The sequence below is a fragment of the Salmo salar genome, chromosome 21, assembly GCF_965601325.2.
Source record: "Salmo salar chromosome 21, fSalSal1, whole genome shotgun sequence".
Classification (NCBI taxonomy): domain Eukaryota; kingdom Metazoa; phylum Chordata; class Actinopteri; order Salmoniformes; family Salmonidae; genus Salmo; species Salmo salar.
This window is the reverse complement of record NC_138311.1, coordinates 57,715,645-57,732,500: the sequence shown is the minus strand read 5'-3', so window position 1 is coordinate 57,732,500 and position 16,856 is coordinate 57,715,645. Positions and strand designations below refer to the sequence as shown.

General features: G+C 50.5%; 1 protein-coding gene across 1 annotated transcript in view; it reads left to right on the top strand.

Annotated features, from left to right (window-relative positions):
• Positions 1–16,856, top strand: part of bmpr2b (bone morphogenetic protein receptor, type II b (serine/threonine kinase)) — a 151,392-nt gene that overhangs the window by 123,326 nt on the left and 11,210 nt on the right. Inside the window, exon 16 of the mRNA XM_082966907.1 lies at positions 10,985–12,993. Within this exon, the coding sequence (XP_082823033.1) occupies positions 10,985–12,993 (2,009 nt within the window). The remainder of the gene's footprint in view (positions 1–10,984; positions 12,994–16,856) is intronic.

The following is a 16,856-nucleotide window of genomic DNA, read 5'->3' as shown; positions in this document are numbered from 1 at the left end:
TCAGGACCAAGTCTGTCAGCCTTACGGTTAACCCCATGACCACCACACTGCAGAACGAGAGGTGAACACGCGCACACACACACACACACACACGCACACACACACACACACACACACACACACACACACACACACACACACACACACACACACACACACACACACACACACACACACACACTCAGGACCAAGTCTGTCAGCCTTACGGTTAACCCCATGGCCACCACACTGCAGAACGAGAGGTGGGTAGCTAAGCAGAACACTTAAACAATAAAGCATGAGGTCCCTTTTGTCTATATTCTGATATCTTTGCTATATACACGGGTTACCAGGCTATATACACAGGGTACCAGGCTATATACACAGGGTACCAGGCTATATACACGGGTTACCAGGCTATATACACAGGGTACCAGGCTATATACACAGGGGTGCCAGGCTATATACACGGGTTACCAGGCTATATACACAGGGTACCAGGCTATATACACAGGGTGCCAGGCTATATACACAGGGTACCAGGCTATATACACAGGGTACCAGGCTATATACACGGGGTGCCAGGCTATATACACAGGGTACCAGGCTATATACACAGGGTACCAGGCTATATACACGGGGTGCCAGGCTATATACACAGGGTACCAGGCTATATACACAGGGTACCAGGCTATATACACAGGGTACCAGGCTATATACACAGGGTGCCAGGCTATATACACAGGGTACCAGGCTATATACACAGGGTACCAGGCTATATACACAGGGTACCAGGCTATATACACAGGGTGCCAGGCTATATACACAGGGTACCAGGCTATATACACGGGGTACCAGGCTATATACACGGGGTACCAGGCTATATACACAGGGTACCAGGCTATATACACAGGGTACCAGGCTATATACACAGGGTGCCAGGCTATATACACAGGGTGCCAGGCTATATACACAGGGTACCAGGCTATATACACAGGGTGCCAGGCTATATACACAGGGTGCCAGGCTATATACACAGGGTGCCAGGCTATATACACAGGGTGCCAGGCTATATACACAGGGTGCCAGGCTATATACACAGGGTACCAGGCTATATACACAGGGTACCAGGCTATATACACAGGGTGCCAGGCTATATACACAGGGTACCAGGCTATATACACAGGGTGCCAGGCTATATACACAGGGTACCAGGCTATATACACAGGGTACCAGGCTATATACACAGGGTACCAGGCTATATACACAGGGTGCCAGGCTATATACACAGGGTGCCAGGCTATATACACAGGGTGCCAGGCTATATACACAGGGTGCCAGGCTATATACACAGGGTACCAGGCTATATACACGGGTACAAGGCTATATACACAGGGTACCAGGCTATATACACAGGGTGCCAGGCTATATACACAGGGTGCCAGGCTATATACACAGGGTACCAGGCTATATACACAGGGTACCAGGCTATATACACAGGGTGCCAGGCTATATACACAGGGTGCCAGGCTATATACACAGGGTACCAGGCTATATACACAGGGTACCAGGCTATATACACAGGGGTACCAGGCTATATACACAGGGTACCAGGCTATATACACAGGGTACCAGGCTATATACACGGGGTTCCAGGCTATATACACAGGGTACCAGGCTATATACACGGGGTACAAGGCTATATACACAGGGTACCAGGCTATATACACAGGGTGCCAGGCTATATACACAGGGTGCCAGGCTATATACACAGGGTACCAGGCTATATACACAGGGTACCAGGCTATATACACAGGGTGCCAGGCTATATACACAGGGTGCCAGGCTATATACACGGGGTACCAGGCTATATACATCGGGGTACCAGGCTATATACACAGGGTACCAGTACTGAGTCAATGTGCAGGGGTACAAGGTAATTGAGGTAGATATGTACATATAGGTAGGGGTAAGGGATAGATAATAGACAGTAACAGCAGTATACTGTAGGTAGGGGTAAGGGATAGATAATATACAGTAACAGCAGTATACTGTAGGTAGGGGTAAAGGATAGATAATAGACAGTAACAGCAGTATACTGTAGGTAGGGGTAAAGGATAGATAATAGACAGTAACAGCAGTATACTGTAGGTAGGGGTAAAGGATAGATAATAGACAGTAACAGCAGTATACTGTAGGTAGGGGTAAAGGATAGATAAAGACAGTATACTGTAGGTAGGGGTAAAGGATAGATAATAGACAGTAACAGCAGTATACTGTAGGTAGGGGTAAAGGATAGATAATAGACAGTAACATCAGTATACTGTAGGTAGGGGTAAAGGATAGATAATAGACAGTAACAGCAGTATACTGTAGGTAGGGGTAAAGGATAGATAATAGACAGTAACAGCAGTATACTGTAGGTAGGGGTAAAGGATAGATAATAGACAGTAACAGCAGTATACTGTAGGTAGGGGTAAAGGATAGATAATAGACAGTAACAGCAGTATACTGTAGGTAGGGGTATAGGATAGATAATATACAGTAACAGCAGTATACTGTAGGTAGGGGTAAAGGATAGATAATAGACAGTAACAGCAGTATACTGTAGGTAGGGGTAAAGGATAGATAATAGACAGTAACAGCAGTATACTGTAGGTAGGGGTAAAGGATAGATAATAGACAGTAACAGCAGTATACTGTAGGTAGGGGTAAAGGATAGATAGTAGACAGTAACAACAGTGTATATGATGACTCAAAAAAGGGTCAATGCAATTTGGTTATCTAGTTCAAAGTCTTATGGCTTGGGGATAAAAGGTGTTGAACCAACCAGCATCCAGGATCCAATCAAACCATTTGATAATGGAGCAATAAGGCCAGGAGGTGTGGTATATACCACGGCGAAGGGTTGTTCTTAGGCACGACGCAACGCGGAGTGCCTGCATACAGCCCTTAGTATGAACTGGTCACCACCGTAATTAGAAAATATAAATGTTTGTAATGCCCGTGGTTTACGGTATGATACACCATGGCTGGCAACCAATCAGCATTCAGGGCTCGAACCACCCAGTTGATAATAATGTGTAGTTAGCTGGTCACTGGGCACGGCGCTATATCGACCCACCAGGACCCGCTATGTCAACCCACCAGGACCCACTATATCAACCCACCAGGACCCACCAGGACCCGCTATATCAACCCACCAGGACCCACCAGGACCCGCTATATCAACCCACCAGGACCCGCTATATCAACCCACCAGGACCCGCTATATCAACCCACCAGGACCCGCTATATCAACCCACCAGGACCCACTATATCAACCCACCAGGACCCACTATATCAACCCACCTTTACCCGCTATATCAACCCACCTTTACCCGCTATATCAACCCACCAGGACCCGCTATATCAACCCACCAGGACCCGCTATATCAACCCACCAGGACCCACTATATCAACCCACCAGGACCCACTATATCAACACACCTTTACCCGCTATATCAACCCACCTTTACCCACTATATCAACCCACCAGGACCCACTATATCAACCCACCAGGACCCGCTATATCAACCCACCTTTACCCGCTATATCAACCCACCTTTACCAGCTATATCAACCCACCAGGACCCGCTATATCAACCCACCAGGACCCACTATATCAACACACCTTTACCCGCTATATCAACACACCTTTACCCGCTATATCAACCCACCAGGACCCACTATATCAACCCACCAGGACCCGCTATATCAACCCACCTTTACCCGCTATATCAACCCACCTTTACCCACTATATCAACACACCAGGACCCACTATATCAACCCACCTTTACCCACTATATCAACCAACCAGGACCCACTATATCAACCCACCAGGACCCGCTATATCAACCCACCAGGACCCACTATATCAACCCACCTTTACCCGCTATATCAACCCACCAGGACCCACTATATCAACCCACCTTTACCCGCTATATCAACACACCAGGACCCGCTATATCAACCCACCAGGACCCGCTATATCAACACACCAGGACCCGCTATATCAACCCACCAGGACCCACTATATCAACCCACCAGGACCCACTATATCAACCCACCAGGACCCGCTATATCAACCCACCATGACCCGCTATATCAACCCACCAGGACCCACCAGGACCCGCTATATCAACACACCAGGACCCACTATATGAACACACCAGGACCCGCTATATCAACACACCAGGACCCGCTATATCTACACACCAGGACCCGCTATATCAACCCACCTTTACCCACTATATCAACCCACCTTTACCCGCTATATCAACCCACCAGGACCCGCTATATCAACCCACCTTTACCCGCTATATCAACCCACCTTTACCCACTATATCAACACACCAGGACCCACTATATCAACCCACCTTTACCCACTATATCAACCCACCAGGACCCGCTATATCAACCCACCTTTACCCACTATATCAACCCACCAGGACCCGCTATATCAACACACCAGGACCCGCTATATCAACCCACCAGGACCCACTATATCAACACACCTTTACCCGCTATATCAACACACCTATACCCGCTATATCAACCCACCAGGACCCACTATATCAACCCACCAGGACCCGCTATATCAACCCACCTTTACCCGCTATATCAACCCACCTTTACCCACTATATCAACACACCAGGACCCACTATATCAACCCACCTTTACCCACTATATCAACCAACCAGGACCCACTATATCAACCCAGCAGGACCTGCTATATCAACCCACCAGGACCCACTATATCAACCCACCTTTACCCGCTATATCAACCCACCAGGACCCACTATATCAACCCACCTTTACCCACTATATCAACACACCAGGACCCGCTATATCAACCCACCAGGACCCGCTATATCAACACACCAGGACCCGCTATATCAACCCACCAGGACCCACTATATCAACCCACCAGGAACCACTATATCAACCCACCAGGACCCACTATATCAACCCACCAGGACCCGCTATATCAACCCACCAGGACCCGCTATATCAACCCACCAGGACCCACCAGGACCCGCTTTATCAACACACCAGGACCCACTATATGAACACCCCAGGACCCGCTATATCAACACACCAGGACCCGCTATATCTACACACCAGGACCCGCTATATCAACCCACCTTTACCCACTATATCAACCCACCTTTACCCGCTATATCAACCCACCAGGACCCGCTATATCAACCCACCTTTACCCGCTATATCAACCCACCTTTACCCACTATATCAACACACCAGGACCCACTATATCAACCCACCTTTACCCACTATATCAACCCACCAGGACCCACTATATCAACCCACCTTTACCCACTATATCAACCCACCAGGACCCGCTATATCAACACACCAGGACCTGCTATATCAACACACCAGGACCCGCTATATCAACCCACCAGGACCCGCTATATCAACCCACCAGGACCCGCTATATCAACACACCAGGACCCGCTATATCTACCCACCAGGACCCGCTATATCAACCCACCTTTACCCACTATATCAACCCACCAGGACCCGCTATATCAACCCCCCTTTACCCACTATATCAACCCACCAGGACCCGCTATATCAACCCACCAGGACCCACCAGGACCCGCTATATCAACCCACCAGGACCCACTATATCAACCCACCAGGACCCACCAGGACCCGCTATATCAACACACCAGGACCCGCTATATCAACCCACCAGGACCCACTATATCAACCCACCAGGACCCCACCAGGACCCGCTATATCAACCCACCAGGACACGCTATATCAACCCACCAGGACCCGCTATATCAACCCACCAGGACCCGCTATATCAACCCACCAGGACCCACTATATCAACCCACCAGGACCCGCTATATCAACCCACCCGCTATATCAACCCACCAGGACCCACTATATCAACCCACCAGGACCCACTATATCAACACACCAGGACCCGCTATATCAACCCACCCGCTATATCAACCCACCAGGACCCACTATATCAACCCACCAGGACCCACTATATCAACACACCTGGACCCACTATATCAACACACCAGGACCCACTATATCAACCCACCAGGACCCGCTATATCAACCCACCAGGACCCGCTATATCAACACACCAGGACCCACTATATCAACACACCAGGACCCGCTATATCAACCCACCAGGACCTGCTATATCAACCCACCTTTACCCACTATATCAACCCACCAGGACCCGCTATATCAACCCACCAGGACCCGCTATATCAACCCACCTGGACCCGCTATATCAACACACCAGGACCCACTATATCAACCCACCAGGACCCACTATATCAACCCACCAGGACCCGCTATATCAACACACCAGGACCCACTATATCAACACACCAGGACCCACTATATCAACACACCAGGACCCGCTATATCAACCCACCAGGACCCACCAGGACCCACTATATCAACACACCAGGACCTGCTATATCAACCCACCAGGACCCACTATATCAACCCACCAGGACCCACTATATCAACACACCAGGACCCACTATATAAACCCACCAGGACCCACTATATCAACCCACCAGGACCCGCTATATCAACACACCAGGACCCACTATATCAACACACCAGGACCCACTATTTCAACACACCAGGACCCACTATATCAACCCACCAGGACCCACTATATCAACCCACCAGGACCTGCTATATCAACACACCAGGACCCACTATATCAACCCACCAGGACCCACTATATCAACCCACCAGGACCCGCTATATCAACACACCAGGACCCACTATATCAACACACCAGGACCCACTATATCAACACACCAGGACCCACTATATCAACCCACCTTTACCCACTATATCAACCCACCAGGACCCGCTATATCAACCCACCCGCTATATCAACCCACCAGGACCCGCTATATCGACACACCTGGACCCGCTATATCAACCCACCTGGACCCTCTATATCGACACACCTGGACCCGCTATATCAACCCACCTGGACCCGCTATATCAACACACCAGGACCCACTATATCAACCCATCCGCTATATCAACCCACCAGGACCCGCTATATCAACCCACCAGGACCCGCTATATCAACCCACCAGGACCCGCTATATCAACACACCAGGACCCGCTATATCAACCCACCAGGACCCACTATATCAACCCACCAGGACCCGCTATATCAACCCACCAGGACCCGCTATATCAACCCACCAGGACCCGCTATATCAACCCACCAGGACCCACTATATCAACCCACCTGGACCCGCTATATCAACACACCAGGACCCGCTATATCAACCCACCAGGACCCGCTATATCAACACACCAGGACCCGCTATATCAACCCACCAGGACCCACTATATCAACACACCAGGACCCACTATATCAACACACCAGGACCCACTATATCAACCCACCAGGACCCGCTATATCAACACACCAGGACCCGCTATATCAACCCACCAGGACCCGCTATATCAACCCACCAGGACCCGCTATATCAACCCACCAGGACCCACCAGGACCCGCTATATCAACCCACCAGGACCCACCAGGACCCGCTATATCAACACACCAGGACCCGCTATATCAACCCACCAGGACCCACTATATCAACACACCAGGACCCGCTATATCAACCCACCTTTACACGCTATATCAACCCACCAGGACCCACCAGGACCCACTATATCAACACACCAGGACCCGCTATATCAACCCACCTGGACCCGCTATATCAACCCACCAGGACCCGCTATATCAACACACCAGGACCCGCTATATCAACCCACCAGGACCCACTATATCAACACACCAGGACCCGCTATATCAACCCACCTTTACACGCTATATCAACCCACCAGGACCCACCAGGACCCACTATATCAACACACCAGGACCCGCTATATCAACCCACCTGGACCCGCTATATCAACCCACCAGGACCCACTATATCAACACACCAGGACCCACTATATCAACCAACCAGGACCCGCTATATCAACACACCTGGACCAGTAACCAGGGTAGCCTAGTGGTTAGAGTGTTGACCAGTAACCAGCAGGTAGCCTAGTGGTTAGAGTGTTGACCAGTAACCAGCAGGGTAGCCTAGTGGTTAGAGTGTTGACCAGTAACCAGCAGGGTAGCCTAGTGGTTAGAGTGTTGGGCCAGTAACCAGCAGGGTAGCCTAGTGGCTAGAGTGTTGGACCAGTAACCAGCATGTAGCCTAGTGGTTAGAGCGTTGGACCAGTAACCAGCAGGTAGCCTAGTGGTTAGAGCGTTGGGCCAGTAACCAGCAGGGTAGCCTAGTGGTTAGAGCGTTGGGCCAGTAACCAGCAGGTAGCCTAGTGGTTAGAGCGTTGGGCCAGTAACCAGCAGGGTAGCCTAGTGGTTAGAGCGTTGGGCCAGTAACCAGCAGGTAGCCTAGTGGTTAGAGCGTTGGGCCAGTAACCAGCAGGTAGCCTAGTGGTTAGAGCGTTGGGCCAGTAACCAGCAGGTAGCCTAGTGGTTAGAGCGTTGGGCCAGTAACCAGCAGGTAACCTAGTGGTTAGAGCGTTGGGCCAGTAACCAGCAGGGTAGCCTAGTGGTTAGAGCGTTGGACCAGTAACCAGCAGGTAGCCTAGTGGTTAGAGCGTTGGGCCAGTAACCAGCAGGGTAGCCTAGTGGTTAGAGCGTTGGACCAGTAACCACCAGGTAGCCTAGTGGTTAGAGTGTTGGACCGGTAACCAGAAGGGTAGCCTAGTGGTTAGAGTGTTGGACCAGTAACCAGCAGGGTAGCCTAGTGGTTAGAGTGTTGGACCAGTAACCAGAAGGGTAGCCTAGTGGTTAGAGTGTTGGACTAGTAACCAGCAGGTAGCCTAGTGGTTAGAGTGTTGACCAGTAACCAGCAGGTAGCCTAGTGGTTAGAGCGTTGGACCAGTAACCAGCAAGTAGCCTAGTGGTTAGAGCGTTGGGCCAGTAACCAGCAGGGTAGCCTAGTGGTTAGAGTGTTGGGCCAGTAACCAGCAGGTAGCCTAGTGGTTAGAGCGTTGGGCCAGTAACCAGCAGGTAGCCTAGTGGTTAGAGTGTTGGACCAGTAACCAGCAGGGTAGCCTAGTGGCTAGAGTGTTGACCAGTAACCAGCAGGTAGCCTAGTGGTTAGAGCGTTGGGCCAGTAACCAGCAGGTAGCCTAGTGGTTAGAGTGTTGACCAGTAACCAGCAGGGTAGCCTAGTGGCTAGAGTGTTGGACCAGTAACCAGCAGGGTAGCCTAGTGGTTAGAGTGTTGGGCCAGTAACCAGCAGGGTAGCCTAGTGGTTAGAGCGTTGGGCCAGTAACCAGCAGGGTAGCCTAGTGGTTAGAGCGTTGGGCCAGTAACCAGCAGGGTAGCCTAGTGGTTAGAGCGTTGGGCCAGTAACCAGCAGGGTAGCCTAGTGGTTAGAGTGTTGGGCCAGTAACCAGCAGGGTAGCCTAGTGGTTAGAGCGTTGGGCCAGTAACCAGCAGGGTAGCCTAGTGGTTAGAGTGTTGGACCAGTAACCAGCAGGGTAGCCTAGTGGTTAGAGCGTTGGGCCAGTAACCAGCAGGGTAGCCTAGTGGTTAGAGTGTTGGACCAGTAACCAGCAGGTAGCCTAGTGGTTAGAGCGTTGGGCCAGTAACCAGCAGGTAGCCTAGTGGTTAGAGTGTTGGGCCAGTAACCAGCAGGGTAGCCTAGTGGTTAGAGCGTTGGGCCAGTAACCAGCAGGTAGCCTAGTGGTTAGAGTGTTGGGCCAGTAACCAGCAGGGTAGCCTAGTGGTTAGAGTGTTGACCAGTAACCAGCAGGTAGCCTAGTGGTTAGAGTGTTGGGCCAGTAACCAGCAGGGTAGCCTAGTGGTTAGAGTGTTGGGCCAGTAACCAGCAGGTAGCCTAGTGGTTAGAGTGTTGACCAGTAACCAGTAGGTAGCCTAGTGGTTAGAGAGTTGACCAGTAACCAGCAGGTAGCCTAGTGGTTAGAGCGTTGGGCCAGTAACCAGCAGGTAGCCTAGTGGTTAGAGCGTTGGGCCAGTAACCAGCAGGTAGCCTAGTGGTTAGAGCGTTGGGCCAGTAACCAGCAGGTAACCTAGTGGTTAGAGCGTTGGGCCAGTAACCAGCAGGGTAGCCTAGTGGTTAGAGTGTTGGACCAGTAACCAGAAGGGTAGCCTAGTGGTTAGAGTGTTGGACTAGTAACCAGCAGGTAGCCTAGTGGTTAGAGTGTTGACCAGTAACCAGCAGGTAGCCTAGTGGTTAGAGCGTTGGACCAGTAACCAGCAAGTAGCCTAGTGGTTAGAGCGTTGGGCCAGTAACCAGCAGGGTAGCCTAGTGGTTAGAGCGTTGGGCCAGAAACCAGCAGGGTAGCCTAGTGGTTAGAGTGTTGGGCCAGTAACCAGCAGGGTAGCCTAGTGGTTAGAGTGTTGGGCCAGTAACCAGCAGGTAGCCTAGCGGTTAGAGTGTTGACCAGTAACCAGCAGGGTAGCCTAGTGGTTAGAGCGTTGGGCCAGTAACAAGCAGGGTAGCCTAGTGGTCAGAGCGTTGGACCAGTAACCAGCAGGGTAGCCTAGTGGTTAGAGTGTTGGGCCAGTAACCAGCAGGGTAGTGTAGTGGTTTGCGCTTTTAGCCGGGAACCGAAAGGTTGCTGGTATCGAATACAGGATCCGACAAGGTGAAAAATCTGTCGACGTGCCCTTAAGCAAGGCACTTAACCCTTATTTGCTTTACTTTGGCGTCCGAACCTTTTTCAAATAACACATTTCACTGTGACAATTATAAACATCTGAATAAAGGTCTTTGTATCATCACCCACACACTGCCTTGAGTCATTCAGGAAGTAAGTTGAGTCACGTGTCGTTCCCTTTTGTAAGAAGGGTGAAGGTCATGTTTTTCATAATACTATCTGCTTGCCCCTGTCGTGTAATGTTTGATCTGTTACTATCTGCTTCCCCTTTCAGGAACCTGTCCCACAGCCGTAGGGGTCCTAAAGTCAGCCCCTACCCAGACTACTCCTCCTCCTCCTACATCGAGGACCACGAGGGTCACGTGGTGAAGAATCTTCCCGGTGGGGACACCTCTGTATCGGGGACCTCTTCCGTCGGCGTCCCTGGTGGAACCAGCAGTGCCCCCGCAGGCCCGGAGAAGAACCGAAACTCCATCAACGCCGAGCGTCAACAGGCGCAAGCCCGTCTGCCCAGCCCGGAGAGCAGCGGCGCCAGCCTCTCCACCACCACGGGGCTGACACCCAACACCGTCATGACCACCATCTCTGAGTCGGGTCAAGGGGAGGACTCATCCGGTCCACTTGGTGGCGCTGTGCTGGGGCTGGCGGTGCCGGTGTGTCTGCAGCTGACCCAGGAAGACTTGGAGACCACCAAACTGGACCCTAAAGAGGTAGACAAGAACCTGAAGGAGTCTTCTGATGAGAACCTTATGGAGCACAGCCAGAAACAGTTCTCTGCTCCAGACACCCTCAGCTGTAGGTCTTCCTCCCTGCTCTACCCTCTCATCAAGCTGGCTGAGGAGGTGACTGGGACCGGAGCCGGGGCCCAGGGAGGGTCTGGGAACGGGGCCAGTGGGATGGGGGACCCTCCAGCTACTATGTTCCCCCTGCCCAAACAGCAGAACCTCCCCAAGAGACCCACCAGCCTACCGCTCAACACCAAGGTCAAGGAAGGTTCTGGTTCCTCCAGGTTGAAGTCTGGGAAACACCGGTCCAATCTGAAGCAGGTCGAGACGGGCGTGGCCAAGATGAACACGGTCGCTCCAGCGGCAGAACCACGCCTTGTTAACGTTACCAACAACGGGCCGCCAACAGCCGTAGGAAACGGGGTGCGGAGCGGCGTGAGCGTCGTGGTCGTCAACGGTTACCTGAACGGAGGCTTGGCCTCTTCATCTGGAGGCGGGGCTCCTTACGGGACTACCAATCCGGCGGGCCCCCAGGGGGAGTTGGGCGGAGCGACACCCTTGTTGTTACAGAGCCAGCTCAGCGGAGACGACAGTAGACTCAACATCAACTGTAGTCCTGATGAACATGAACCTTTACTAAGGAGAGAACAGCCCACCGCATGTGACCAGAAACCAACCAATCACCTGGCGGGACGCACCAACACTAACCACAACAACAACAACCGTCTGGTGATCACATGTCCGTCTGTAGAGGGACAGCCTGAACCCCTCACCTTTGTCCCCATACCTAGACCTGTCTCTGTACCCAAACCCATCTCCGTACCGATCACAGCCCCTCTCACTGCCCCTCTCACTGCCCCTCTCACAGCCCAACTACCAGTCTCAGTCCCTGTCTCAGTCCCAGTCTCAGTCCCAGTCCCTGTCTCAGTCCCAGTCTCAGCCCCAGTCCCTGTCTCAGTCCCAGTCTCAGCCCCAGTCCCTGTCCCAGTCCCAGTCTCAGTCCCTGTCTCAGTCCCTGTCTCAGCCCCAGTCCCTGTCCCAGCCCCAGTCCCAGCCCCAGTCCCTGCCTCAGTCCCAGTCCCAGCCCCAGTCCCAGTCTCAGCCCCAGCCCCAGTCCCAGTCTCAGCCCCAGTCTCAGCCCTAGTCCCAGCCCCAGTCCCAGCCCCAGTCTCAGTCCCAGTCTCAGCCCCAGCCCCAGTCCCAGTCCCAGTCTCAGTCCCCGTCCCAGCCTCAGTCTCAGTCTCAGCCCCAGTCCCAGTCCCAACCCCAGTCTCAGTCTCAGTCCCAGTCCCAGTCTCAGTCCCAGTCTCAGCCCCAGTCCCAGTCTCAACCCCAGTCCCAGTCTCAACCCCAGTCCCAGCCCCAGCCCCAGTCTCAACCCCGGTCCCAGCCCCAGTCCCAGTCTCAACCCCAGTCCCAGCCCCAGTCTCAGCCCCAGTCCCAGCCTCAGCCCCAGTCCCAGCCTCAGCCCCAGCGGCCCTCAGACAGCCCAAACCCAGACGACCTGAGAGACCCTGCTCCCTGGACCTGTCTGCCTCCTCAAACAACAGCTCTTCAGGTGAGAAAATAACACTCCGCACATCTCTCTACCTCAGTCCACCCCTCTCTCTCTCCTTCACTCTCTCTCTCTCCTTCACTCTCTGTCTCTCTCTCCTTCACTCTCTCTCTCTCCTTCACTCTCTCTCTCTCCTTCACTCTCTCTCTCTCCTTCACTCTCTCTCTCTCCTTCACTCTCTGTCTCTCTCTCCTTCACTCTCTCTCTCTCCTTCACTCTCTCTCTCTCCTTCACTCTCTGTCTCTCCTTCACTCTCTCTCTCCTTCACTCTCTGTCTCTCTCTCCTTCACTCTCTGTCTCTCTCTCCTTCACTCTCTGTCTCTCCTTCACTCTCTCTCTATCTCCTTCACTCTCTGTCTCTCTCTCCTTCACTCTCTCTCTCTCCTTCACTCTCTGTCTCTCCTTCACTCTCTCTCTCTCCTTCACTCTCTGTCTCTCCTTCCTTCACTCTCTCTCTCTCCTTCACTCTCTCTCTCTCCTTCACTCTCTGTCTCTCTCTCCTTCACTCTCTGTCTCTCTCTCCTTCACTCTCTGTCTCTCCTTCACTCTCTCTCTCTCCTTCACTCTCTGTCTCTCTCTCCTTCACTCTCTCTCGCTCCTTCACTCTCTGTCTCTCTCTCCTTCACTCTCTCTCTCTCCTTCACTCTCTCTCTCTCCTTCACTCTCTGTCTCTCCTTCACTCTCTCTCTCTCCTTCACTCTCTGTCTCTCCTCCTTCACTCTCTCTCTCTCCTTCACTCTCTCTCTCTCCTTCACTCTCTGTCTCTCTCTCCTTCACTCTCTCTCTCTCCTTCACTCTCTCTCTCTCCTTCACTCTCTCTCTCTCCTTCACTCTCTCTCTCTCTCTCCTTCACTCTCTCTCTCTCCTTCACTCTCTCTCTCTCCTTCACTCTCTCTCTCTCCTTCACTCTCTGTCTCTCTCTCCTTCACTCTCTCTCTCTCCTTCACTCTCTGTCTCTCTCTCCTTCACTCTCTGTCTCTCTCTCCTTCACTCTCTCTCTCTCCTTCACTCTCTGTCTCGCCTTCACTCTCTCTCTCCTTCACTCTCTGTCTCTCTCTCCTTCACTCTCTGTCTCTCTCTCCTTCACTCTCTGTCTCTCCTTCACTCTCTCTCTCTCTCCTTCACTCTCTGTCTCTCTCTCCTTCACTCTCTCTCTCTCCTTCACTCTCTGTCGCTCCTTCACTCTCTCTCTCTCCTTCACTCTCTGTCTCTCCTTCCTTCACTCTCTCTCTCTCCTTCACTCTCTCTCTCTCCTTCACTCTCTGTCTCTCTCTCCTTCACTCTCTGTCTCTCCTTCCTTCACTCTCTCTCTCTCCTTCACTCTCTGTCTCTCTCTCCTTCACTCTCTCTCTCTCTCTCCTTCACTCTCTCTCTCTCCTTCACTCTCTGTCTCTCTCTCCTTCACTCTCTCTCTCTCCTTCACTCTCTGTCTCTCTCTCCTTCACTCTCTGTCTCCTTCACTCTCTGTCTCTCTCTCTACCTCAGTCCACCCTTCTCTCGCTCCTTCACTCTCTGTCTCTCTCTCCTTCACTCTCTCTCTCTCCTTCACTCTCTGTCTCTCTCTCCTTCACTCTCTCTCTCCTTCACTCTCTGTCTCTCTCTCTACCTCAGTCCACCCTTCTCTCGCTCCTTCACTCTCTGTCTCTCTCTCCTTCACTCTCTCTCGCTCCTTCACTCTCTGTCTCTCTCTCCTTCACTCTCTCTCTCTCCTTCACTCTCTCTCTCTCCTTCACTCTCTGTCTCTCTCTCCTTCACTCTCTCTCCTTCACTCGCTCTCTCTCTCTCTGACGTGTCTTTCCCCTACGTAACTAGCAGGACTACTCTGAATAATCTCAAGTCAATGTGCGGGGGTTACAGGTTAGTCAAGGTAATTTGTACATGTCGGTAGGAGTAAAGTGACTATACATAGATAATAAACAGCAAAGTATGAAGCCGATGACTGAGGTGGTGTACTACTCAATGCCACTGGATGAATCCCGGAACATGTTCCAGTCTGTGCTAGTAAAAACAGGCCTGTAGATTAGTGATCATAATCACTAGTCATTTCCATGTTCCCCCTGGCCTGTTGCTGAGAGACGAACAATAAGGGATTGTGTTGTTATTCAAACAGCCAGCAGTGCTTTGGCTCCACAACCTGCGTAAGGGTTGTAGCCCTAAGGGTTCTGTACCTAAGGGTTGTATACCTAAGGGTTGTATATCTAAGGGTTGTAGCCCTAAGGGTTGTATATCTAAGGGTTGTAGCCCTAAGGGTTGTATATCTAAGGGTTGTATATCTAAGGGTTGTATATCTAAGGGTTGTATACCTAAGTGTTGTATATCTAAGGGTTGTATACCTAAGGGTTGTATATCTAAGGGTTGTATATCTAAGGGTTGTATACCTAAGGGTTGTATATCTAAGGGTTGTATATCTAAGGGTTGTATACCTAAGGGTTGTATACCTAAGGGTTGTATATCTAAGGGTTGTATACCTAAGGGTTGTATATCTAAGGGTTGTATACCTAAGGGTTGTATATCTAAGGGTTTTATACCTAAGGGTTTTATACCTAAGGGTTGTAGCCCTAAGGGTTGTATATCTAAGGGTTGTGTATCTAAGGGTTGTATATCTAAGGGTTGTATACCTAAGGGTTGTATACCTAAGGGTTGTATACCTAAGGGTTGTATATCTAAGGGTTGTGTACCTAAGGGTTGTATACCTAAGGGTTGTATATCTAAGGGTTGTAGCCCTAAGGGTTGTATATCTAAGGGTTGTGTATCTAAGGGTTGTGTACCTAAGGGTTGTGTACCTAAGGGTTGTATATCTAAGGGTTGTATACCTAAGGGTTGTATATCTAAGGGTTGTATATCTAAGGGTTGTATACCTAAGGGTTGTATATCTAAGGGTTGTATATCTAAGGGTTGTATACCTAAGGGTTGTATATCTAAGGGTTGTATACCTAAGGGTTGTGTACCTAAGGGTTGTGTACCTAAGGGTTGTATATCTAAGGGTTGTATACCTAAGGGTTGTATATCTAAGGGTTGTATACCTAAGGGTTGTATATCTAAGGGTTTTATACCTAAGGGTTGTATACCTAAGGGTTGTATACCTAAGGGTTGTAGCCCTAAGGGTTGTATATCTAAGGGTTGTGTATCTAAGGGTTGTATATCTAAGGGTTGTATACCTAAGGGTTGTATACCTAAGGGTTGTATATCTAAGGGTTGTATATCTAAGGGTTGTGTACCTAAGGGTTGTGTACCTAAGGGTTGTATACCTAAGGGTTGTATATCTAAGGGTTGTAGCCCTAAGGGTTGTATATCTAAGGGTTGTATATCTAAGGGTTGTGTACCTAAGGGTTGTGTACCTAAGGGTTGTATACCTAAGGGTTGTATATCTAAGGGTTGTATACCTAAGGGTTGTATACCTAAGGGTTGTATATCTAAGGGTTGTATACCTAAGGGTTGTATATCTAAGGGTTGTATACCTAAGGGTTGTATACCTAAGGGTTGTATATCTAAGGGTTGTATACCTAAGGGTTGTATATCTAAGGGTTGTATACCTAAGGGTTGTATATCTAAGGGTTGTATATCTAAGGGTTGTATACCTAAGGGTTGTATACCTAAGGGTTGTGTACCTAAGGGTTGTATCTCTAAGGGTTGTATACCTAAGGGTTGTATATCTAAGGGTTGTATACCTAAGGGTTGTATATCTAAGGGTTTTATACCTAAGGGTTGTATACCTAAGGGTTGTATACCTAAGGGTTGTAGCCCTAAGGGTTGTATATCTAAGGGTTGTATACCTAAGGGTTGTATATCTAAGGGTTGTATATCTAAGGGTTGTATATCTAAGGGTTTTATACCTAAGGGTTGTATATCTAAGGGTTGTATATCTA